Genomic DNA, 27,090 nt, shown 5'->3' on the forward strand with positions numbered 1-27,090 from the left:
ATAAATAAAATCTTAAAAAAAAAAAAAAAGAAGATAAAGTTTTATTCCTTTTCCCTCCAGGTTATTTCTTCTCTTCTCCTAGGGATTACTTTAATTACCATTTAATTTTGGTGTTCTGTTTTTTGGGGGTTTTTTTGCTTTAAGATTTCTAAGTAATCTCTAAACCCAACGTGGGGCTTGAACTCACAACGCTGAGATCAAGAGTCATATGCTCTACCAGCTGAAGCAGCCAGCACCCCACCATTTTTCTTAATGCAAATACATATTCTCTCTTTTCTTAGATAAACAGAATCTTGCCCTTTTGCTTAATATAGCCGAGAGATTACTGCATTACAGACACACCCTCCCCTCCCCTCCTCAGACACCGCAGTCTGCCTCCCAGGAAGAACATGTGGGTCATGCTCAGCCATTTGTTAGTACAAACAGTGCTTCATCAGCACAATGCATACTTTCAAAAAATATTTCTGTCAGGGGGCGCCTGGGTGGCTCAGTCGGTTAAGCAACTGACTCTTGATTTCAGCTTGGATCATAGTCTCAGGGTCATGAGATGGAGCCCCATGTCAGGCTCCAACCTTAGCAGGGAGTCTGCCTGGAGATTCTTTCTTTCCGTACTCCCAGCTCACCTACACATGCACTCACTCTCTAAGATTAACCAAAAAAAAAAAAAAAATCAGTAAACCTGAAATAGAAGCCTAGAGTTAGGATTCCTAGATCAAAGAGGATATGCATATTTAACTGTACTAGTTAACTGCTCAGTCCCCTACAAAGACAGGTAGGACACCGCTCCACGTTCCCCCCAGCAAGTGGAAAGTATGTATTCAGGTCCCCAGCAGGTTGTCAACAGAGGAGGTGATCAAACTTTTGTAGTTTTACCAATATTTTCAGTGAGAAATGAGATCCTGGTGTAATCTTGATTACTTTCATGAATCAAGTTGAGCATAACTTCATATGATTATGAGCCATCTGAAATAACGATTCTTCATATTTCTGATAAGAAGTTCAAAAGTCTGTCATTGACCAGCTGAAGAACAGAGAGACCTCTGCCATGGGGAAGATGAGGACCATGTAAGATGGCCTACTGGTGAAAAGAGCCACAGCATACAAGCCAAGAATACCAGCTCCCAGTCAGAAAAGTTTTTAAAAAGATACCTGTTATTGTAACAACCAAAACCATAAGGCAGTACAAATCAATCCGGTGAAAGGTGGAGAAGAAATTATAAAATTTTATTAAAAGACACTCATGAAGATCTAAATAGATATGCCATATTCATGAACTGGAAGACTGACAATCATAAGGATGTCAGCTACCACCGAAATCATTCTAGAAGTTCAATTTAATTCTGATTAAAATAAGGATGTGTATATCAGTTTCCCCTGTACTGATTGGTTTTAAGTAAGCTCTACACCCAAAGCAGGGCTTGAACTCACAACCCTGAGATCAAGAGTCACACGCTCTACCAAATGAGCCAGCCGGGCACCCCTGGCTTGTCATTTTGGCTTGAGATTTTTGAAGAACTCATTAAACTAATTCTAAGATTTTTAGGAAAGAGCAAAGTCCCACAAATCATGAAGACCATAAGGTTGGGAATCCTCCTACTGAATGAGAAGACTTATAATGAAGCAATAATAATTAAAATAGAGGTTCTAAAGGAATGACAGACAAAGAGACGGAGAGAACAGAGCAGTAAAGCCTTGAAACAAACCTCCACATCTTGCAGACACTTGATATAGGACAGCAGTGACGCAGCAAAAGGAGTGAAGAGACAGGCTAAGATGGAGCCAGGACAACTGGTTATCTACATAGAAGAAAAAATAAAATTAGACTCCTATTTCTAGCCATGCATAAAAATAAATTCCAGAGCTAAATGGGAAAGGCAAATCTTATAAAACCCAAGATATAGAATAGCACCATTAGGATCTCAGAGTACGGAGAAGTTCTTAAAAGGCAATGTAAGCATAAATGAAAAGACCAGTGCATTTTATATTAAAATCTGGATCTTTTATACCACAAAAGATAGGACAATGACAGTGAAGAGACAAGCCAGAGTGGAAGAAGACCGTAGTAATGCACATAACGAAGCTCAGGTTTCAGATAAGTCTTTGACAAGTCAACGAGGCAAACACTAAAGACTCCATTGAAAAATAAACAAGAGAGAGGAACAAACGATTCACACAAGGAAGAAAAAAATGGCAAAACAGGAAGAACCGATGCTCACTAGTAATGAGGGAAATGTAAATTCTGATACTTCACATTCAGTGTATCTAGCCAAAAAAGAAAAGAAAGCTAAGAAAGCCAAGTGTGAGCATGAGTGTGAAGCAAAGCAACAAGTACACACTGCTTGTCAGTTTACCTCCCTCCAGTGATCTTACAATATTTAATAAAGCGGTTAACTGTGTGATCTTGGATAAATCACTAAATGGAGCCAAGCCTGAGCTTCAACCTGTAGAGTCAAAAGAAAGGCAGAGACGGCCTGAAGATGTCCAAGAATCCGCCACATGTCCATAGCCACCTCTGGCCAGGTTGTGAACAGGCCCAGGACATGCCTGCAGTCTCAAACCAGACGCTTGGTGGATATTTATTAAACCATCCATCAACAAGACTGTGTTTATGGTTAGCCTTAAGCATGATTAGGGACTGGTTCTCTAACTCTGTTTTATGGGTTTTGTGGGCTCCACAGTAAAAATAAATCAAGCAGGGCTTGACCAAATCCAATCCAGCACACACTGCCAACATTTAAATGAGACCCAAAGTCTACAAAGCAAGCAGAGACCACCCACCGCCCCCCCAACCCAGCCACTGTCCCAGTGGGAGATTAGTGCTAATGGAATCACGTGCATGGGGAAGAAGGATCAAGGGAACCAACCCATGATTGTGATGCCATCAGGGCTACCCCATCAGAGAGCTAAGTCCACTTTCAGGGTAAGGCAAGAGTATGCTAAGGCCTTCTCCCTACCCCGAGGGGTAACAGTCAGTCCCGTCCCACCCACCGGCCGAGAGCTGAGCTACATACTCTGCCGAGAGCACAAGTCCCTCTTCTGATACACACATGGACATAACAAACTTTGAGGAAGGCTGTAGACCAGCATGTTACACATACTGAATTCTCAGCTACAGAAGGACTAGAAGGAACTTAAGAGTCCATCTTCCCCAGGGTGCCAGGTGGCTCAGCAGATTAAGTACCCAACTCTTGATTTCAGCTCAGGTCGTGATCTCAGGAGTCATGGGATCAAGTCTCACATCAGGCTCCACGCTCAGTGGGGAGCCTGCCTCAGAGTCTCTCTCCCTCGCCCTCTGCCTCTCCCCTGGGCATGCTCTCTCATACTTGGCTCTCTAAAATAAGTCTTTTTAAAAAAATTTTTATGTTATTGCCCTAAGACCTACTACTGTACCTGGCTTGCCATAGAACTCAAGAAGTACTTACCCACTGCAATAACAAAATTATCTTCCATGATCCTCTAGTCTAAGCATGTTCCCACTTGTTCTCTTGCTGGGGGGGGGGCCGGGGGCGGGGGAACATTTTTCCAGAACCAGCTTGGAGAGACAGCATGCAATATGGCAGGGGCTCTGGAGTCCCAGTCCTGCTGGAAACAGCCTTTCACCAGCCAAGGGATGAAGGACACTTGGAGGCTAAGACCTAATTTTCCTACCTGTAGGTAGAAATAACGGTCTCAGAGGACACAGTAATTCAAGTGTCTGAGAAACTGCAGGAGCAAGCTGACTACGTGAGGAAGGAGGCAGAAAAGCAGGTTCACTTAGAGGGCCCAGTCTGCGGAGTGTGCGACTCTTGATCTTGGGGTTGTAGGTTTGAACCCTGCCCTGGGTGTAGAGATTACTTAAAAATAAAATCTTTTCAGGGGCATCTGGGTGGCTCAGTGGGTTAAAGCCTCTGCCTTTGGCTCAGGTCATGATCCCAGGGTCCTGGGATTGAGCCCCGCATCGAGCTCTCTGCTCAACAGGGAACCTGCTTCCTTCTCTCTCTCTGCCTGCCTCTCTGCCTACTTGTAATCTCTCTCTGTCAAATAAATAAATAAATCTTTAAAAAAAAAAAAAACAAATAAATAAATGAATTTTTTAAAAAATTAATAAAATCTTTCCCAAAAAAAACAAGGAAAAAGCAGCTGCCAAACACCTGCCTCGTCAAGGAGCCATGTCTCTCTGATGGCAAAACACTTTTGCTGTGGTTTTATCTACTGTCACTGTCACAGGAAGGTGGTGGTGAGAGCCTGCGCCTGGGAGTATAGAAGGGGATTAGTATTCAAATCCTCTCAACCATTTCATCCAAGAAGGCGTGCCACCCTGCACCTCCTGAGGATCTGGGAATTATTAATGCTCAATAATGCATGGAATTTGAGTAATCTTTTTCACATACTACTTTCATTTTTCCAGGTTCACTCAATGCATGTAATACATATGGAACCCAAACCATGTACGGGCACTGGGTACACAAATATGAATTACTGCCTCCGTGGCCAGAGAAGCAAGACGACCGTTAAGGAGAGAATACGAGAAGATGAATAAATGGCAATCCACTAAATCATCAGTTGTAAACAATTGTGCAATGGATAGCACAGACTCTCAGAGAAACACTTCCTTTTCTTGGAAATGTCAACAAACACCAGATTTATCACTGCTGGAGTGAAAAGTTCAGTGGGACGAGGTCGGGCCTTCAGGTTCTGCTCTTGATCCTGCCATGGGAGAGCAGAGACACCGTGGATGAAATCCTCTGTTCCACTCCCCAATTATCCCACACAAACCCCCAATTATGTGTGCCTCTATTTTAAGAAAACCCACTAACTGAAACACTGAACTTCTTAAAACAAGAGAGTGAATACCCTTCAATTTACTCTACAAAAGCCCTCTTCAACTTGACAATAGTCTGTTTACCCTTTACACAGCAGGGAGGCGGGGGTCAGGGGAGACATGGATATGGCACACAGGAGCCCCAGATGGCGGCAGAGCCAACCCTACCCTTCCTTGGATCAACAGCCTGGACCTTGTCCCTTTCATCTCTTTGTACTCCAGGCCCCCCCACCTGTAAGAGACCAGAGCTGAACTCTCACAGCTGAAATCTCAGCGGATCCCCGAGGTCCCCTCCAACTCCAAGAGTCTGATTCTGTTGGACTCTTCCCATTCCTTCTGCAGACCATCCCCCTTTCCCAATGAAGTCACATCCCAATTACCTAATGTCCACATACTGGTTGACAGATCAATTAGAGCAAACAGCCAGAATGCAGCCAGACGGCACGTGGTGCTCCCCGTGTTCCCGGCTGTGCAGTTCCCGCTCTCGGGGGTGTGGGAGGAAGGAACTGGTGTTCTTTCTTCCCTTAACTGCTCATCAATATGTTGCTCAAGTGCAACCACACGTAAGCAGAATTTATTCGCTCCATGTCTTATGTTCTCAAATATTTACACCTTTTGCTGATTCATGGGGAGGAAAACAACTTTTAAACTCTCAGTCAGCAGTTTTCCCAATCATAGGGGAAATAAAAAGATGGGACGCCAATTCTGGGAAAATGGCAGCAATGAAACCACATAATCATTGGGCCCTCAGCAATCCTTAAAAACAGGGCAACTAAGTAACAAAATTAAAAACTTATGGACAACATAAAAAAAAAAAAAGTGGTGACAAGGTAGCCCCATAATCCCCAAAATACATGTGGATGGGTACAAATCAGCAGCCAGCATAGTACTGGTGTCTGTGTGGGAAAAAACAAAGGGAAGCAATGGGCCCGTGAGGATGGAGAGAAGAGAACCCCAAAAGGGCCAACAGGTACTCACTGAAGACCACAATAGGAAAAGTGGAGAACCACATTTGTTGTGCAGGGCCCACAATGAGATCCAAAGGGTGAGGGCAGCTCCAGCCTCCATGAACTCTCAATGGACTTACCAGGACAGGATCCCACAGAGAGGAGAAACCACCCACAGCAGAATCAAAATTGGGTGGGGCAGCCAACAGGGACAAAGGAAAGAAAAGCTTCCAAAAAAGTGGGAGCGGGAAACAGAACCATGTTATCCTAGTCTAACTGAAAACAGAACTATGGAGTCAAAAAGCCTCCTGAACCTCACATCCTTTTAAAAATTCAGGAAAGCAAGTTCACATAAAAATTAAAGAAAATATCAGGGTCAACTCCATAGGCAGCTCTAGAAGAAAAAGAATAAGGACCAAACAAAATAGCTCTGGAGATGTGGAACAATGAAAACATGCCAGAGAGACATTCGAAAAATGTTAAAATGTAACATCGTTTCAAAATGAGCTAAAATTATTTTAAAAAGTAAATTATGCAAGACATGAAAACATAAGTTAGAATTATGAAAATTCAGAAGTGACTAAATTCAAGAATCAGAAATTTTAAAAATAATCATTTTAGAAACAAAAACTAAACTATAAGGAAGAAAAAAATAGACCCAACAGAACTCCTGAAAAGTCAGGAATGCGTTCAGATGAAAAATACACATCGAAGGGACTTGAACATGACAAATAGTGAAGATGGACAAAGAAGAACCAACATAGGGTTAAGAGGGGTCCTTGCAAAACAAAATCAAAGCAGGGAAATAGAACTCTAAGAACAGTAACTCAAACTACCCCCCATATATATGTATTGAAAACCTCACAGAGAACATATTATGTACCTGAGAACACAGACTCAGAATAAAGACACACTCTAAGAAAACTGTAAGACATAACTAGACCTAGAAATACTGTTCCATGAGTCCTTCTTCAGGATCCCAGAGAATGAACTTCGAATAATTAAAATGATAAGACACAAGGATAGAAGTATTTGGAGTATATAGTCATTAAGGAATAAGGCTAAGTGGGCATTAAAAGGGAATGATTACAATGTGTAAAGGCCATGTGACTGTATCAGTCTCCTACAGCTGCTGTGACAAATTATCACACATTTGGTGACTTGGGATAACAGCAGCTTATTCTGTTACAGTTCTGGAGGCCAGGAGTCCAAAATCTTTTTCCCTGACCAAAATCATGGTGTTGGCAGGCTACCCTCTCTCCAAGGGGTTTAGGAGATAGTCCGTTCCTTTCTCGTCCAGCTTCTAGTGGCCACATCACCCCATTTCTGCCTCCAAGATCACTCGGTTCTTTTCCTTTTCTGGAAGTGATTGGGTTTTGCCCCCTCCTTATAAGGGCATGTATGGTGGCTTTTAGAACCCACCTGGATCATCTCCCTTCTCAAGATCCTTCATCACAAATGCAGTCTTTGCCATATAAAGTAACAAGTGCAGGTACTAGAGATCAGGACATGGACACCATAAGGGGCCGTATGTTACTCAGAGCACTGCAAGGAGCTAGGACAGCCACTCTTTTGAATGGCAGAGTATAGGGGTGGCCTGGCAAACAAGGCTTTTGAATGTGTTCAGCATCATAATTGATGCCGGCGTTAGTATCTACTATTCGGAGACAGAAGCCTGGGTATTATGGGATAGACCAAAAGAGTAATTATAGGATATTGAATTCTATCATTCCCTATGCACTTGAAAACTAGAATTCAGTGTGATAGCACAGATGAAATAGAGGTTAAGAAGAAACCTCATAGTCTAGGGCACCTGGGTGGGGGAACTCGGTTGGTTAAATACCTGATTCTCCATTTTAGCTCAGGTCATCTCAGGCAGGGTTCTGGGATTGAGCCCCAGGTCGAGCTCCACATAGAGTCTGCTCATCTCTCTCCCTCTACTGCTCCTCAACCCTGCTCACACATTCTCACTCTCAAATAAAATCTTTTTAAAAAATTAAAAGAAAAAAAAAGAAACCTCAGTCTTGAGTTGTAGTTGAGTTGGAAATAGGACTATGAACTCATAAGTACATTTATATCTGTCACATTCATTCTTGAGCTCTCTTTGTATGTATTTTCCCATGCTGATTTTTATTTAGAAATAAAACTCAGCATCAGGGTGCCTAGGTGGCTCAGTTGGTTAAGTGGTTGCCTTCGGCTCAGGTCATGGTCCTGGGGTCCTGGGATTGAGCCCCGCATTGGGCTTTCTGCTCTGTGGGGAGCCTACTTCTCCCTCTCCCTGCTGATCCCCCTGCTTGTGCTTGCTCTGTGTCAAATAAAGTCCTTACAAAAGTAAATAAAAATTAAAAATAAATAAAAATCAGCATCTCAGGTGCCCATACAGTGGTCCTGAAAAAATCATCTTGCATTAAAAGATACCAGAAATGGCGGAATCCAGTCTGAGGCAGAAACAAAATAGGAGGAGCCGAAGAGAGGAGAAGGGGGTAGGAGAACAGCGAGAGAGCAGGAAGACAGAGAGAAAAATCTCCCAGGCCCAAAGAGAGGCCAGCTACCAGGGAGTGTGCATTCACCAACGCAAAGAAAGATGTATCACAGGACGGGGAGGGAGATGTGGATTAGCCCCGGCAGGTTCCACACAACACATCGAGGCGATCATGGGCAGTGCCCAGCCAAATGCTTCAGCTACAGGCTCTCCCCTCCTGGCTTCTCGGAGGGGACCATCACCGTCACGGGGATGACCCTCCCACCCTCTTGGCCAGCTGCCATCAAACCTGCCAGCCACCTTCTGATGGAGACCTACACACCTGGGGGCCCCATGCTCTTACCTGCGGGGAGGCAAGTGCTGCGTTCACACCCGCAAGCATATCCAGTCCCTCGTTCAGTTATGCCTCTCCATGGAAAGGCACAGAAAGGCATTCTGTCCCGATCAGCTGGTCCGTCTGAATAACCGGGGCCTGCCTGCACGCACATTAGTCTCCTGGCTGCGCGAGCAATCGCCTGGGAGCTTTCAAAATTACAGGGATAGAAAGGCCCCAGCCCAGGTAGAGGAAAGGAGAGTCCCTAGGCGACAGAGGCATCTCTGTTTTGTAAGTTCTCGTGGGATCCAAAGGCACAGCTGGGTTTGCAAAGCTGCATTGACATATGAAGGGGGCAAGAAGGCTGCCCTCAGGACGAAGGCCTGGCAGGCCCGAGAGCTGACAGGCACACAGAGCCCCCCGCCCCCCTGAATTTCTACAAAATCCAAGACCAAGCTCAGTCTTTTGTTTTTTCCCCCTCCTTTGCCTTTCTGCAGAACATGACCCTGTAGTGTTCTACTGTTTTCAAAACTTCTCTTTCGGCTGCAATAGGGAAAAATGGACAACTGAGACTTCAAAGGCTCCCCCCAACCCTGAGAGGAGAAAAAGGTGTAAATATTTGAGAACATAAGACACGGAGCAAATAAATTCTGCCTGCCTGTGGTTACTTCAGCAACACACAGATGAAGAGCCCGGGGCAGGAGGACCAGATCCGCCTCCCATGCCCCTGAGAGCGGGCACACCGCGGCCGGGAACACGGGCAGCACCACGTGCCGTCTGGCTGCATTCTGGCTGTTTGCTCTAATTGATCTGTCAACCAGTATGTGGACATCAGGTAATTGGGATGCGACTTCATCAAGAAAGGGGGATGGTCTGCAGAAGGAATGGGAAGAGTCCAACAGAATCAGACTCTTGGAGTTGGAGGGGACCTCGGGGATCCGCTGAGATTTCAGCTGTGAGAGTTCGGCTCTGGTGTCTTACAGGTGGGGGGGGGGGGGGGGCTGAAGTACAAAGAGGGGAAAGGGACAAGGACCTTTCCAAGGAAAGGAAAGGGACAAGGACCAGGCTGTTGATCCAAGCAAGGGTAGGGTTGGTTCTGCCGCCATCCGGGACTCCTATGCTATATCCAGGTCTCCCCAGCCCCGGCCACCCCGGGTAAGGAGGAAACGCTGGTGAAGACATGACTAGCAGGGAGCAAGGAGGGGCATCCCTTCCATGTGGCAGAACCAGGGCAGCGAGCCCTCCCCCGCAGAAGACGGGGTCCACAGCCTCTCAGGTGTAGTTCAGACATCTTAATAAGCTACTGCTGGGAAAAGGAAATCATCACCAGAAGGCATAACTGCCATGAAGCGCCTGACGTCTAAGGACCCGAGGGGAGCAGCCTCACCTGACACACCAAACCCACACCCCAGCTGCATTCCGCTCACATCTCCATGTGTTTACTGAGCAGCTACTGTTGAAAACCCAGAAGCTCAACCCCTTCATGTAGGGCCCAGGCTACGTACACAAAGAACAGGTTATAAGCCAAATGGTGCTTAGCAATTCGAGGAAGACCGCCTCCCAAATTCGGGAGACCAGTAGGAAACCCCGTAAGAGGAGGATGGAGCAGACAAACCCATCCTAAAGGGGCAACGAGGAAGCCAGCTTCCGGCTGCGGGCTGGATCACCTTCAGTCAAGGAAAAGGAGCCTCTGACCATAGAAATCTGCACCGTCTTGCCAAGGGAAAGGCTGAGAGGGCAAAGTCCAACACCCCACGCTCTCCACAAAAACCATTTTGAGAAATACGTCCAACACAACTCAGACAACAAGCGGGCTGGTCAAAGCAGAATTCCCGAGGCAAGAGTGAGGCCAGGGATCCCACTCCAGACAAAGGCACCAGGGAAATGTGGGGAGGAGTGAAGCTATGCGTGCTTAGTGACATCGGCCTGGTTCGCTTGTTCATGCAAGGTCAGTGGTGCACCTGTTATGCGTCCATAGTGCATCAGACATGGTGTTCCCTCTGGGACCCCACTGGCCAGCAGTTACCACAGAGGGGGACGGTGGGGTTGGGGGGGGCACTGTACGAGACAGAAGTGGTTGGGATACAGGCACGGAACATTAGCCAAAGGCCTAGGGACACCCCGGAAGTTGCTGTCTGATGCCTCTAACAACATTATTAGCCTCAGGAACCCATTACAGATCTGTCACCAGTGACTTCTAGAATCGTCACCTGAAGTTCTCATGTTTCAGCAACCTCCACTTCAAGAAGAGACTGGGAGGGAGAAGGGGTCGTCATAATCCCAGCTTGCAGAGAAGGCAAGCAGCCCACTCAGCCTTTTCCGCCTTTCACGAGGGGCTCCCACAGACACAGTCTCGTGCTCATCGTGCGGCTGAACGGACAGGAAACTGCCGCATGTCAGAAGCCTCAATGTGCTTCCCCAGCTCTGAGGGAGTGAGAGACGTCAGGACCGCTCAAGGAAGGCAGAGAATTCCACACGGGACATCAGGACTTGGCACAGCCAAGGGTCCAGCCCTGGCCAACAGCTTCGGGCCAGAGAGAGGAGGCAAGTGAAACCATCTTTCAAGTTCATGTAGTTCAGACTTTAGAGGATCCTCTAATGGAGGTGGCTTAAAGCTTTGTCACACCAGTCCCAATGATCCAATCCAGTTTCCTAGGAAGCACAGAGTATTTAACTCTGCATCTTTTCTGACTCTCCTCCCCAATACAGCCTGGCCCTGGTCTGTCTTTGTAACTTCTCTGACCTCTCCCCCTTCATTTCCATGTCCCCCACCATTGGTCACCCTGGTTGGGGTCCTACACCTGGGTTTTTAGCACTGGTCCTCTGTTGGCTTTATTTTTACAAACAGCTCTTCTCTCTCTCCTCATCCCAAGACACTGTGTGTGCGCATTCATACACACACGCATGTAGGTCACCCCTAGAAACATTTTTTGTTCCCTACTGTTTACAAGCCACATCTCTCAAGCCTGGTATTTTTAAGATTTTATTTATTTATTTATTTGTCAGAGAGAGAGAGAGAGGGCAAAAGCAGGCAGAGAGTCAGGCAGAGGCAGAAGCAAGCTCCCCAATGAGCAAGGAGCCTGATGCAGGACTCGATTCCAGAACCCTGGGATCACGACCTGAGCCGAAGGCCGACATTTAACCGACTGAGTCACCCAGGTATCCCTCAAGCCTGGTATTTAAAAGCTTCCTGGGGTATGGGTCCTCCTACCTCACGCATTTCTTCATATCTGTGGTTTTCTTACTCTTAAAAAAAAAAAGTCCTAAAACCCTACATATACACCCTCGTCTCCCCCACTCCCACCACAGCACACCTTTCCCTTCTCCTTCACTTCCCTAAAAGCTGCCCACTCCCGTCATTATTCATACACACGAAACTGAAAGGTGCTGCACCTCTCGCAACTTCCAGAAGGGAACATGGGCCCTGGTTCCAGCCGCAAACAGCTCTCACCGGTCTATTACTACCCCCTACCAATACACACATACACACACATGCAACCCAATCTTTGCACAACTACTACAGTGACACTCTTACACTCAAGAATCCTCATTTCATGCCCTTGCAGGACCCCTTGCAAAGTCACAGACCAAGCCACTAACCACAGCCTTGGACCACCGTCCTGGGACTGGGGAAGAAGATGGACAGATAAGCTCTCCCCCAGCCTAGCAGTATCCACAGCTCGTGAAGGGAGCTCAGTAGAACATCCACTGGAAAACGCAAGGCCTTGTTTTAGCAAATTCGTGGTCCAGTGTTGCCTAGATTTGGGGATAGAGTGACCTTGGACAAGTCACTTAATACGGAGCCTCCTAAACCACCATGATAAGAGAGAAAATACCATCTCTCACGCAGTGTACTTACAAGGATTGAATGAGAAAGGGCGTAAGGTACCTCGGAGAACAGCCAGCGCACGGTATGTTCTCCTACCCACGCCTACCATTGCGCCCATCTTTCCACATATCCATATCTCCCCAGCTAGCAGGACGGCCTTCCGGTCACCGTCCAGTCTTCTGGCTCTCTGACCCCAACACCAAGCACTGTGCCCCCAGTACAGAAGCACGATAAATACGTCCTATAGGACTGGATCTATTTCTACACCTGCAGTTGGGAACATGTATTCTGGGAACACAAGTTAGCTTCAGAATGGGCCACATGGAGGGAAGCCATAAATCTATGGAAGGAAAGGGACTATCAGGGTTTTAAGGACTTAGGAGAGGTTACACAAAGATTCATAAAGACCAGCCCTTGGGGAAGAGACCAGGGCCTCTGGTCATTCCACCAGAACTGCCTCGGCTGGCTCCAGCCGCTGACCCCGAGATTCTCAATTATGGGTCCTGATTTGATTACGATCACCTGGGGGAGCTTTACCGACGTACAGAGGACAAGGTTCTAGTTTCGGGTGTACCCATCGCTTCAACAAGTCCACTTGTTACTCGGTGCTCACCAGGACAAGCGTCGTCATGGTCCGATAACCCTGCGATGTTATTACAAGATCATCAACCAAGCTCCCTCTGCTGCACTGTTCGTCTCGGACTTACTCTGTAACTGCTAGTTTGGACCTTCGTCTCCCATCACCTCTTCCACGAACCCCTCTAATCCTCCCACTGACAAGCACTGAGAACTCCAACTAGGACACAGAAAAGAAGCAGAAGAGGACTCAAAGGTGGAAAGAAGGCCAACTGGCCAGGGACCTCCGCACCCAAGGCACAACATGGTAGTAGGGTTCCCTGGGTTTTCTTTCGGCCTCATGTATCCCAGACTGGTTGCTGGAGAAATCAGAGACCCAGGAAAGCCAACAGACGGACAATTTAAAAAATCCCGGGACGCCTGGCTGGCTCAGTCCCCAAAACAAGTAACTCTTGATCTCCTGGTTGTGAGTTCGAGTCCCACATTGGCTGTAGAGATTCCTAAAAAAAATTAAAAAATTTTTAAAAGTCCCAAGATGAGGGGCACCTGGGTAGCTCAGTGTGTTAAGCCTCTGCCTTCGGCTCAGGTCATGATCCCAGGGTCCTGGGATTGAGCCCCACATCGGGCTCTCGGCTCAGCAGGGAGCCTGTTTCCCCCTCTCTCTCTGCCTGCCTCTCTGCCTACTTGTGCTCTCTATCAAATAAATAAATAAAATCTTTTAAAAAAAAGAAAAAGTCCCAAGATGAGCCAGCTTTCTCCAGCTTAAAGGACCAGGACAGGGGCAGCTCCACAAGACAGAGTTTTAGACAATGACAACCCTACTCTAGCCCAGCGTCACAGAAGAAAACCGTGCCCCCACCTGCTGGTTCAAGAAACCTGCTTTTTGGGGCAACTGGGTGGCTCAGTGGGTGAAGCATCTGCCTAGGCTCAGGTCATGATCTCAGCATCCTAGGACTAAGCCCCACAGTGGACTCCCTGCTCAGCAGGGAGCCTGCTTCTCCCTCTCCCGATCCCCCTACTTGTGTTCTCTCTCTCTCTCAAATAAAATTTTTAAAAAAAAGAAAGAAACCTGACATCTGCCTTCATCAGGCTGGAAGGAGATGCTTCACCCTTTCCTTCTTCCCAGGGCTATCGGGGAAGGCTGAAGGGAAGCAGGGCCACCAGGATAACATGGCCTCCCCGTCCCCCTCCCCGCTGGGGGTCAGAGGAGACCTACCAGAGAGTTCAGAACTTTCACCACCACCCAGCAGTTAAACAGGCAGAGGGTCAGCAGAGACCCCACGAGTACCACCAGTGAGGCACGCCCGCCCGGCTCCGGCGTGGTCTCAGCCGAGGCCAATAAAGACTCTAGACTTCCATCCCCACCTGACGGTGATGAGACAGCACTCCCCTCCCCTGCCACGGGCAGAAGCATCTTGCTGAAACAGAAGATTTAATTAAGACTCAGAAGCTCCTAATACCCAAAACGTCCAGGTTTCAATCAAAAATCATTCATCACTCCAGGAACCAAGAAAATCTCGACAGGAATGAGAGAAGACAACAACAGATGCCAACACCAAGAGGAGGCTATATTAGAATTATCTGACCAAAATGTTAAAGCAGGCTTCATTTAAGTATGTGCTTGGGAAAAAAACAAAAAAACAAACAGCCTCAGCAAAGAAAGAGAAGACTTGAAAACAGCAACTTCCAGGAGGCACCCCCTACTAACTGAATTCGAATCACCGAGAACAGCCCACCATCAGAACGTGTTTTCTTAAGTCCCGGATGAGCACCAGGTGTGAGAACCAGTGCTCCAGCTTCATCAGATTAGGGTGTCTGTCAGCATCACCTGGAAGACGTATGCGATCACGACAGATCAGGCCCTAATGCTCCTTCAACAAGCCCAGGCCTCTGTATTTTGATTGATTTCCAGATGATTCTGAGAGACGTCAAAGTTTGAGAACAGCTGCTTTCGCTAATGGAAGGCATCTGCGGGAGATTCTCCTCGTGGAAGGACGCTGCAAAATTCTTGACCTGAAGGAGGAAAGAGTTGCATTTCAGTAACCTTGAGTCCAGGGGTCAAGTTTCAATCCTACTTTGGGGATGGGTGCCCAGGATATGACGTGTTCAAGCGGCGCTGCCAAATTAAAGAAAAGAAAATCCACACACGTGGAGGGCCAGCTTGGAAACGCCAGCACAGCCCAGGTACAGGTCACGTGTGATTATGTGGAAAGAGCGTGGGAGTGAGACGTCATGCTACCTGTCACTCGGCCCCTGGGAGACATTAATCTTCCTCTTGGCAGAAAAAGAAAACGCTTCCACATGAGCGCCTCTGCCTGTCCAGAAAGGCCAACACAGAAACGGAAGCGTCCGCAATCAAGCCCGAACCAAAGGGCACCACCGAGGAGCCTCTCTGTGGTGGGCTGTGGGCTGAGAGCTCCAACCGAGAGCGACAGGGGCTCCGTGGCGGGAGGCGGCCCGCATTCCCTCTCTCCTGGAGGTGCCTCCGGGCCTAGAGGACGGGTCCTCAGGAGCCCAGAAAGGCCGAGAAGGGCTGTGGAGGCGGCCGGGAGGAAGAGGGGTGGTGAGGGGGAGTGGAGACCCCCACGACACAGGAAGTGCACAGCCAGAGCCCAGCAAACTCTTCAGGAAGGAAGGGCCTCCCGAGCTCCTCTCCGCCCAGCCGCTGGCCCGCTCACGGATGCCGCACGTCCGTGTCTAGACAGCAGCAACATGGCGCACCAGAGGGGTCTTCGCCAGTGGCCTGTTGCCCGCTGGCACATAGCAGACCGGTCCCCGGGTCCCAGGTAATACCCCGGTGGGAGGTGCGAGACCACCCCCTCTAACAGACCATTTGCCCATTCGATCCAGCCTAAAGAGAGGTGCCTCGGTTTCCTCATCTGCGAAATGGGAACAGCACCCCCCCCCACAGGGCCACTGTAAAGATTAAACCAGTCAACATACGTAAAACGCTAAGAACAAAGCATAAAATATGGAACTTGATAGACATTAGCTCTTAAAGATCGGCAGTGATAATGCCTGAGCCCAGACGCCTGGCTTTGGCTGGGGGGACCCACCCATTACCAAGCTCCGTCTCCCTATGCCTCGGCTTCCCCATCTGTAAAACGGGAAATAAGAGAACCTTCACTTCCACGGCTGCTGGGAAGACGAATCACTTCAGAGAATATGAACAGGGCCTGAAACACAGTAAGTGCTTTTAAAATGACCATGATTATGATGTTGGCTTTCTATGATGTGGACAGCGTGAGGCAGGCACGTGGTGCTTCCCCTGGGCTCTAGAGGAGCTTACCGCCTAGACTGGGAGGCCAGAGATGCACACACCCGACCAGCAGGGAACAGCAGCACTGAACCCAGGACCTGGGGCAATTCTGCAAGCATGAGTCTCCCTCTCCGCAGTTCAGAATGTTCTGGGTGCAGGAGAGTTCCAGGTCTCATTCAGCTCTCAAGGCTGGTCAGGTGAACAGTCCTCCCGGGAACATGGTAGCTTCCAGAATAAATGGGAGAGAGCCCATAGTCCTCCACCTGCACAGATGACCATCAGGGGTAAGACCCACGAGCCCCCGTCAAGTGCTGCAGAAAACCGACAAGAAAACCGCTGGGCTCACACGCGGGGTTGGCGGGGGGCAAGGGGTCCAAAGTGTTGGGGCGCTCTGGACGTGAAACCTGCTGGAAGTGCCCCTGTAAGTAACTTCTAAAGCCAGCTGCTCCGGGGCTTACAAAGAAACATGATGCTGAATCGAAAAATTGAAAAGGGAAATGTAAGCATCACGAGATATTAATTAATCCCATGATGCCAGATTCCTTCAGCTTAGATTACCTCTGCTTAAAGAAATATTTATCCAAGACATTCAGGGAAAGACAGTGAAGACAGACAGCATCCCGCACGCCAGGAGATTCTGTGATTTTTAATCCTAATGAGGATTAAAGGCTGAAACACATGTGATGGGGGCATGCACCAGAAGCAAGTTAACCCCTTTTTTTTTTTTAATTCCCTCCCAAGGAGGCTGACAGCTATTTTAAGCCCCCAAAGCAGCCACGCTGTCTGAGTTGCAACTTTGGGAATCCAAGTGGTCCTGTAGCTAGTACAGCTTTAAACGGGCGTGCGGCGTGGATACACCAGGCCTCTGACTTGCCAAAGAATGAATCTAAGGCCGCAGATTACAACCACGGACAGATGCAACCTATGGTGCAATTTGTAGGACAAAATAATAATAATAATAATAACAACAACAGCCCAGCCTGGGCCAGGCTCTGCACGAGGCGTTCCATGTGCAACTCATTTATCCCAGGAGGTAAGGGTACGTGTACCCTCTTTTTACAGACCAGGGTACCATGGGACAGATGTTGAGTAACTCACAGAAGGTCACACAGCAAGAGAGGGACAGGGCCAGGATTTGGACCCAAGCACAGTCTGGGTCCTGAATTCATGCTATACTCTATTGTCCACCAAATCCATGTCCCTAAGATTATAAAGTAGCAAGTTAAAGGAAACAAAACAATGAATGGGGTAGGGGGTACCAATTCATTAATGAGAACACAACAGGCTGAAAATGTTTGGGGTTTTTTCTTTTTACTAATAAATGACAATTAACTCCTCCTGAAACTGGCCAGATGTTCTGTAATCAAAGATTCTAATTCCATGGCACATCCATCATGGGGATTCCATTTAATTCAGGGAAAATGCTTACTCGGCACTTCCTCTGGAAGGAAGAGGCATGGGGCGGGCTGCGCGGAGGGCGTGCGTCCTGGGAAGCCAGGGGACTGCAAGTCACAGACACAGAGCAAGAGACCAGGTCAGGAGGGGACGGGAGCTGGCAGAGGCCTATCCAGTCCTTGGGCTCACGTCAGCGTCCTCCTGGCAGTCCTCACAGGGAGCATCTCAGAAATTATGTTCATTTACTGCAAATACACATTCTCTATGCAAGGCACTGCACTCAGCACTGCAGAAGGCATGAGGGTGGGGGGACCCAAAGTGACAAGGCCCCTGAAGATGGCATGGGGAGAAAAAATCAGAGCTGCTTAACTGCACAGTGGGGTCTGGTTAGTCCCCTCAACACAGAGGAGGGACAAGTCACATCTGCCCCAGCAAGTGGCGCTAGGCTAGGTCTGTATGGGACATGACATGGGAGCCTAGGGAATGGGGTATGCTCTGACCAGCTCTGAGTATGGGGTGAGAAGGGGAATTGTTCAAAAACAGCCCTGAATATCATGCTAAGAATTTTGGATCTATTATAGTAGGCTCGGAGACTCTCTGTGTTTTTGAGTAGGAGGACAACATAATTATATTGCAGGAAAATTACCAGAGCAAAAGTTTATAGGATCAAGTGGAGGCCTCCAGAAAGTTATTCAAACAGTCTGGGAAGAGGCGGTTAGCGTCTGAACCAGCCAGAGGTGGGAAAGGATGGAACAGGCAGGGTGCATGGGTGGAGATCATCGAGAAGATTCAAGAACATAGCAACTGACTTGATATGGGGATTCACGGAGAGAAGAGCCTGGCCACAATGGGGATCCAGTGGCCAACCGATGAGTCAGCTGTTAAACCAAAGGGTCCAGGCAGTGCTCCAAAATGTCAGGCCTCAGTGCCCGAGAGCATGGTGGGGTCACTAAGAGAGGCCCCAAGTCAGAGAGATTTGCCAGCTTATCCATGTTCCTTGGGGCAGAGACGGTCAGCGGAAGCAGCAAACAGAGATCTGCGGGCTGGACTAGATTAGAGGTCCAGGAGCCAACCTGCCTAGCAGCGAGGAGGGCATGCAAACAAGCCCTCCCAGGAGAGGTCCAAGGGAGGAGAGAGAACAGCCAGCAAGGAGGAGGAGGGCAAGTTCGAGGGACAGGCAGAGCACAGCCACCTGCGAGCCTGCTCGGAGAGCAGACTAGGGCACTCCGAGGAGGAGGACGGGCTGCGCAGCAAGAAAATCAGCAAGGAACAAGGACAGAAGAGGGAAACAGTACAACAGTTCCTATATGTGGAGCCAGGACAGAAGTCAGCACACCTCCAGGAGCTGGAGAGACCCTGGGAAACTGCAGAGACTAGACTGCTCTCTCCTGGGAATGAGCTGCGCACGGGAGGGAGGGACACTTGTTAAAGAAAGAGATGCAGAGAAGTGAGTCGTCATGTAGGGAAGGGCGCAGCGCATTCCTGGGCAGAGACAAGTGACCAACTGGGGAGGAAGGTGGGCCCAGGGAAAGGTGGGGAGTGCCAGTGCAGAGGAGATTGAACAAGAACTCTGCAGAGGACGGAGGGCAGAGGGATCTCAAAAAAAGGAAGCAGGACAAGGAGAAAATATATAATTGGACTACATCACAATGAAAAACATCTGTGTTTCAAAGGGCAGCATCAAGAAGGTAAAAAGACTACCCACAGGATAGGGAGAAATGTGCTCACATCTATATAAAGGACTTGAATACAGAATAAGGAACTTTTACAGCTCAAGAACTTTTTAAAAAAGACAATCCAAGGGGCGCCTAAGTGGCTCAGTGGGTTAAGCCTCTGCCTTTGGCTCAGATCATGATCCCAGGGTCCTGGGATTGAGGCCCATATTGGGCTCTCTGCTCAGCGGGGAGCCTGCTTCCCCCTCTCTCTACCTCTCTGCCTACTTGTGATCTCTTTCTCTGTGTAAAATAAATGAATAAAATCCTTAAAAAAAAAAAAAAAGACAATCCAAAAATGGGTCAAGGATCTGAATAGACATTTCTCCGAAGACGACATATAAATGGCCAATAAACACATGAGAATATGTTCTGTATCGTTATTCATCAGAGAAATGCAAATCAAAACCACAATGAGACAGCATTTTCACACCCACCAGACTGGCTAGACTCAAAAAGCCAGACGATAGTAAGTGCCGATGAGGACATGGGAAACCCAAACCCCGCTGGTGCGAATGGGGCAACCACACTAGAAACAGCCCCTACCGGTTCCACAAAGAGTGAAACCCAGTTACTAGGAGACCAGGCAATTCCATTCCTCCTTATCTACCCACAAGAAATGAAAACGGACATCCCCACCAAAACAAGGACACTCGTGTTTATAGAAAAAGTCTTCATAGAAGCTAAAGAAGAAACCTCAGCAGCTATCGGTGGATGAATGGATAAACAAAATGTGGTATGCCCACATAGTGGTGTATGATTTGGCCATTAAAAGAAATGAAGCACTCACCCGGGCTTCAATACGGACTGAAAACATGCTAAGCTAACGATGTCACCCGCAGGGCGCCTGGCTGGCTCAGTCCACTAAGCGTCCGACTCTTGGTTCCAGCTCAGGTCGTGATCTCAGGATGGTGAGATTGAGCCCCTCGTCGGGCTCCACACTCAGCAAGGAGTCTGCTTAGAGATTCTCTCCCTCTGTTCCTTTCCACCCCGTGTGTGTGGGTGCACTCTCTCTCAATTAAATAAATCTTAAAAAAAAAAAAAAATACCACTCACACGCACACGCACACACACGCACACAAAAACATACTATATGATTTCACGGATATGAAATGTCAAGAATAGGCAAATCTAGAGACAGAAAGTAGTTGAATGATTGCCTAGGGCTGAGACGGATGGGAGGGTAGGGGATGCTAAATTGAGAGTATGGAGGTTTCTTTTTGAGGTGATGAGAATATCCCAAAACCGACTATGGTGATGGTTGCATGTATCTGTGAATATACTAAAACCCCCTAACTGTGTATTTCACGTTCGTGAACTATACGGTATGTGACTTATGCCTCAATAAAACTCTCAGAATGTTGCAGGGAAAGGAAGCTCATTTTCCAAAAAGAGGAAGGAAAGCAGCAGACACCAAGTTTGCAATGTTGGGTAGCAAAGTGGAAGGAGCAGAAAGGGTCATGGGCATGGCCCCAGGCAGCCCTGGGAAGCAGGACAAAGATGGCAAGTTCACCAGGGAGCTCAAGGCCTCAAGGCAACGAGGGTGTGAGGAGGCGGATAATTATAGTCAAAGAAAGCGTTCTGAAAGTTCAAGTTCTTGGAAGTAGCAGCATTATGAGTAAGCGATAATAAACGGTGAGTCTGATTAGGGTCTTGGACATAATGACGGGCAAAGGTCAACATTACATGTGGCTGAATGATCTGCACATTGAAGGGACCCAGACATTTTGCGCCAAGAAGACAAGACTGAAAGCCATCAATTCACAAAATGTATGGCTAGGTAGAAACAGACCCGCCCACCAGATCCCCAAACATCCGCTGTGGAGGAACACAGTGGGGCACCTGCACGAGTAAAAACAGCCATCATCTCAGAGCAGCGCTGCATCTCTGAAACTGACTGCCCCCCAAAAGTGGTCCGGCAGAAGATAACAATGGGAGGGGCGCCTGGCTGGATCCGTCAGTAGAGCACTCGACTCTTGATCTTGGGGTCGTGACTTCAAAGCCCATGTTAGGGGCAGAGCTTACTTAATTAAAAATAAAAAAAGATTACAATGAGTTTGAAAGCATCTGGACATATACGTGAGAAGGTGAAATGAAACTCTGCTTCAGTGGCAGTGTCGGTATATACAGCAGGCCCTCCATTTGAACCCCTACTGGTCCAGAAGACAAGACCTTGGAGGCAAAACTCCCACACCCAGGATATTGTGGAGTCGGGGTGAGAGCTCTTCACCACGCTACGCGCTCAAGTATGAGTCAGAGCACCCCATTTATGGTGAGCCAATAATGTAATGTCCTAATCTGGAAGGCCTCGCCGCAGCATGCTCAAGAGGCATCCACAGGCAGCCTGCCGTCCAGGGTTTCTGGAATCTCTAAAATCCAAATCACAGAAACTTCCATTTAGCAAGGAGGGAAATATGTCCAGACAGCAGAGTTCAGATTTGACCAGGAGCTCCCCAACTGCAAAATCACTCCACAATAGGACAATATCTTTACTTTCAGACTTTCTACAGCGGGTACTTTCTTCCACTTGACAAATACGTTCTTACTGCTGGCTATGTATGCCCCTGATGGTGGGGCAGGGGTTCCACACAGAGGCAGGAGACAACATCCTCAAAGAACACACACATCTCTGCAGACAGTGTATGCAGAGGGGCACAAAATGTCGTAGCCAACCGTGACCCAAAGACAGCTTCGGCAATCTCTCCCACCCCGTGTGCACCCACACAATGTGGCCTTAATGCTCGCCCCTCAGGAATGAAGTCCACCTCTCCTCCGCTTGAACCTGAGCCAGCCTATGGCCTGATTTAACCAACAGAATAAAAAAATGACCCTGTGTTAACTTTGGACGACAGGACTTCAAGGCTCTGCCTTCATTGCTTGGAACACTCCCTCCCCAAACCCAGCTGCCACATAAAAGGGCCATCATGCTATGAGGACATCCAAGCGACCCCGTGGAGAGAACCACCCCTGGGAGAACCGGCCATGTGAGAGAGGCCTTCAAGGACCTTCCAACCCAGCCCAGCCACAGCTAAATGAAGCCAAATGACTGAGCCTATCAACAACAACACGTGCAACAGAAGAACAGCCCAGCCAAGCCCCGCCTGAATTCCTGGCACACAAAATAAACAGATGCTGCTTAAAGCCACTTCATGTTCGGGTAATCGGTTAAGCAACAAGAGATTCCTGAAACTGACTTGAAGCCTGGATCTCATCTTATCTAGTGAGGTGAGCCTGGGTCAACGACTTCCCCTGCACTGCAGTTTCCTCGGCTATAAAACAGGGGGTTGTGTCCTAGGTAAGCTGAGGTGCTTTCCGGTTGTGACAGTCTGCGCCAGACTCATGGTCTCCAGGAAGGGTTGAGGCGATGAGCCCTGGGTATACAGACTGGGCATCAGGAGGAGGAACCGGAACCAGGAGACAACGGCCCTGGGGCAGCAGCAGCTCCATGGCTCGTAGTAAGTTCTCACTAAATATCAGCTAGAATCAGATGGTCGGAGCAGTTCTGTGATGCTAGATGAGTTAATCCCTCTGATCCCCAATTTTTTTTCATCGGAGAAACAGAGAGGACACGAATGCTTCTGTTTCTACCTGAAGAAAAGGCTTTGTATGGGAAAGTCCCATGTGATTAAAAAAAAAAAAACACCTACAAAATGCATAAACACCAAAGCCATGCCCAGTCCCCTCCTCACCCAGCACTGGGAGACAGTCGGTCAGTGGCACTGGCTACCAGGAAGACACATGGGGACAGAGGGAGAGGCAGGGACAGAGCAGCCATATAAGCCATCAGGCCGAGTGAGATTTTACCACCCACCTCCCAGCAAGGATCAGTGGGCTAGGCACCCATGCTGCCCACGGAGGGCAGGTAATTAGGAGCAGCGCCCAACCAAAGGGGATATGTGCAAACAGCCTGACACTAAAACTTTACGGAATTTCCTACATCAGAGTCCAAGAGGCCAGCAACCTGAGAATGCCCCGCCAGGGAGCCATGAATCAGACCACCGCCCAGCAGAGTGGACACTCCATAAAAATGACTAAGTAAGCACGCGATCTGGGAGTCTGAAGGAGTCAAAGCTCCCAGTAGTTGAAATGCTGGCTTTGCCATCCACAGCTGTGTGCACTACAGCAGGCAACAACCCCCCCAGCCTATACCGTCATTTATAAGACATGAGGAGACCCGCCTCCAGGGAAGCAGTGAGAATCACATGAAACCACGCATGAAAAACATCTGAGATTAAGTGCATGATGTTTTTTGTTTTCTTTCTTTCTTTTTTTTGTTTTTTCTTCGAGAGAGAGAGAGATGGGGGAGAAGGAAAGAGCATCTTAAGCAGGCTCCTCAACCAGCCCCATCGGGGCTCAATCTGTCGACCCTGAGATCATGACCTGAGCCGAAATCGAGTCCGACGCTTAATCCACTGAGCCACCCAGGTACCCTCATGATGTTGTTTCTCAATGCTCCGACCCTCTGACTCCCAGACACCCTTCTACCCCAGCCGTACCCTTTCAATCCCTGCAGAGGCCTGAAGATGAGTGGCATCCATCCAAACAGTCCCTCCATCCAGTGTTGATTCTGAAAAACTGCCAGCGCTTGGGACAGAAAAGACCTGGGCTCATTTTCCAAGGGGATCTGACAAGGCCCGGAGATTACATTTACATTTCCCAGCCCGTGCTTTTTTCTAAAATGAATGTGGTGCAGATTTAACCCTGACATCCCAAGGAGCGTGAAGGTCCACAGACCCTGCTCTGGGGGAAGATGGAAACCAGCCCGAGGAGGCTGGTTTTTTTTTTTCTGGGACAGAAAATCGGATTCCACCGCTACTCAGGTCCCGGCTGATGCGGTTTGAACGTCCTGGTGTCCAGCATCGATTACAAAGGGCTGGGAGTTAGGACCAGTCCTCAGTCAGCCCTGTGCTTTCTCCTCTACCTTGTCGTTCTCAGGGCAGAACCCCTTCGTCAACTGTGTCTCAGATCTGCATTAGGAACAGCCTGGACCAGCTGTGGCTCCCCATCCTCTAATCAAGCACCACTGTGTGTGAACCTGGGGAAGTCACTAGAGGAACTACATCATGCAGGCCCCAGACATTTGCTTAGAAAAGAAATTCCATGTAAGGAAGGTGAAGGTGAGATCCAGCAAGTTGGAGGCAAGCCTCAAGCCCAATATTTCTCAAAATCTGGTCCCAGCCACTTGCATTAAATCACTACAATCCCCCTTAAAGGTACCCAGTCCCAGGCTCCCCCCAGATGTGTCAAATTAGAATTGGGGGTGGCAAGAATCTGACTTTTCAATAGGATTTTTATGCCTGTCGCGTTTTGACACCTCGTCGGGACCAAAGGCAGAGACTGTGCAAAAAAGAATTAAAAAGGTTTTAAAACACTTTAATTCTTGATCCCCCTTCTTGCCCTCATTCTTGCGAAACAGAGCACTGGTGAACCAAACAAGACAAAGCCAATTCCCCAGTTTACGGATATCCAAGAAAACTGAATTATGGGCACAATGAAAAGCCATGCTGTAAAGTGACAAAGGCTCACCAGAGCAACAGGCCTGGACAAAAATTAACCCAAACATCCCATCTTAGGCCAACCAGATCTATTCTGAGAGAAACAAGATAAGATCTTGGCTACAGCCCCACTCTGGTCCCAGCCATACCCACTAACTCCGCTCTGCATTCCTCCACAGGGTCTGAGTGGGATGGAGGCAGGGGTGTCCTAGGTCAAGCAAATGTGGTTGGGGGAAGGTTATGGGGTGGGGGGGGAGTAAGATTCACCAATTCACACATCCCCATGAGAAGGAAAAAGATCTAAAGGTAACTGACTGCATTGGGCACGTGTCAGACACTCAAAAAATGTTTCACAAACTTAAGGGAATAGCCACCTGACGGAATCACCCTTGCCTGAGATAACAACCTGCATCTTCAAAGCCAGGAAGGAAAAAAGGGAACGGAGAGTAAAACAGTCTCCACATCTAAAGTAGTGTCTTTTTTCAAAACCAGCAAGAACCTAAAAAACAACCTCCTGGCAGGGGCAATACCTTCTGTCACTTATCAGCGACAGGCACGCTGCAGGTGCTGAGAAACTCTGAGTCTTTGGGGTCAGGCGGCACGAAGGCAGAGCAGAAGCACTTTCCGCAAGCGATGGGCAGCGGGAGCCCCGCTGCGATCGCAGGAACCAGAACGCCTCCCTCTGGGAAGGGCATCCCAGGGGGCCAGCCTTACCGCGCACCTCCCGGTCCAGTCCCGAGGCTTGCGCCCCGCCCCCTCCCCAAGGACCGACCCGGGGCTCTGGCCTTGGCGCTGCAAATTCCAGTCATCCCCGCTAAATTCTTCAACAGCGGGTCCCTACTAGCTGCTGAAACTTAACATTACGCCACAAAACTAGCAAATGGGCAGCTTTCACCCCTCCCCCTTCAATGACTGGCGCCTGCAAAGAAGTCCTGGCAAATCAGGCATTTAAGAAGTGACTGACACCTGGACCCGGTTACCTGAAATCTAGAACAAAAACAAACACAGAAACACCCCTGTAATATTCTCCTCGATCAGGAAGTAGGCATTCCCCCCTTTAAAAAAGCAAAAACAAAAACAAAAACAAAACCTTCCTGAAAGCACCTCTCCCGCGGGATCCCAGCAGGTAAATAACACCAGAGCTTCTCCAAAGCGATTCTAAAGAATCAGGGGTCCAGGCTGCGCTCCCTCGCTGGCTTCTCCTGCTCGGAAGCAGGGATCGGGAAGTCGGGCAGTCCCGGGAGGTGAGGATGGGGGCGTCCGCAGGTGGGAGGAGGGGGCGCAGCAAAACCGCCCAAACTTCCCAGCCGCTCTGAAGCAGTTCTGGGCAGGAGCCCGCGGAATTCAGTCCCGACCAGGGGAGTCACCTCCCTCACAGAAAGGCCCCCGACATCAGCCTGGCCCGCCAGCCCCGCGTCCGCTCGGACGTGCCCCCAGGCGGCTATTGCCCCCCCTCGGGGGCCCCTCACCTTGGCCTCGAAGCAGATGCCGTGCTGGAAGGCGTCCTCGTTGTGCAAGGGGATCCGCAGGTCGTGCCCATCGTCCACAAGGTTGTACTTGGTTTTGCTGGGCATGGTGGTGACCCGCGGTGGACCGGCTCCTCCAGAGGCGGCGGCGGGAAGGGGCTGGCCAGACCCGGGAGGGGTGAGGAGGGGAGGGGAGGGGAGGGGAGGGGAGGGGCGCGCGGCGGCCGCGGGAGCCGGGACCCGAGCGGCGCCGAGGGCCGGACGGCAGCGGGCTGCGCGGCTGCGGGCGGCGCTGTGGCCGCACGATTCCTGCGGGCGAGGAGGGCAGCGGCGGCGGCGGCGGGAGCGGGCGGCGCCGGGCCGGGGGAAGGGAGCGGTGGGCGCGCGGCCCGAAGCGGGACCCGGCGCGGCGGCTGCCCGGGACGAGGAAGAAAAGGCGGCGGCGGCGGCGGCAGCAGCGGCGGCGGCGGCGGCGGCGGCGGCAGCAGCAGCGGCGGCGGCGGAGCGGGGCGCCTGTCACGGAGACGCCGGATCGGCCGCCCCGGAGCTGCTCCTCCTGCGGGGCGGGGCCTGGGCCGGCTCCTCCCACGGGCGTCCAGGCCCCGCCCCTAGCCCGTACTGGCCCCGCCCCGCGACGCCCGCCTGCGGAGCAGGTGAAAGTCCCCGGGAGCGCTGGACCCGCGCTGCCAGGCAGGCGAGCCCTGCGGCCCGGCCCGCGACCTGCACCGTGCTCCCGGGCGCCCGGGCTCAGTCCTGCTTCTGTTTTTATGGTCACGTTCGGAGCCGGGTGCCGAGGGTCAGCCGCCGCAGCAGCG

At 49.6% G+C, this 27,090-nt stretch overlaps 1 protein-coding gene across 5 annotated transcripts in view; it reads right to left on the reverse strand.

The window, feature by feature from the left end:
- NOS1AP (nitric oxide synthase 1 adaptor protein) overlaps positions 1-26,823 on the reverse strand; it is a 261,440-nt gene extending 234,617 nt beyond the window's left edge. For 2 of the 5 annotated variants that reach the window (XM_032319185.1, XM_032319184.1), the window contains exons 1-2: positions 26,279-26,823; positions 1,704-1,796 (exon numbers count right to left, since the gene is read on the reverse strand). In XM_032319185.1, the coding sequence (XP_032175076.1) occupies positions 1,704-1,796; positions 26,279-26,383 (198 nt within the window). In that variant the 5' untranslated portion in view covers positions 26,384-26,823. Of the gene's footprint in view, positions 1-1,703; positions 1,797-14,776; positions 14,962-26,278 lie in introns of all 5 variants that reach the window. The other 3 variants (XM_032319186.1, XM_032319189.1, XM_032319187.1) reach the window with 2 other exon arrangements.
- Positions 26,824-27,090: the final 267 nt, after the last annotated feature.

Source organism: Mustela erminea, chromosome 17, assembly GCF_009829155.1.
Source record: "Mustela erminea isolate mMusErm1 chromosome 17, mMusErm1.Pri, whole genome shotgun sequence".
Taxonomy (NCBI): Eukaryota; Metazoa; Chordata; class Mammalia; order Carnivora; family Mustelidae; genus Mustela; species Mustela erminea.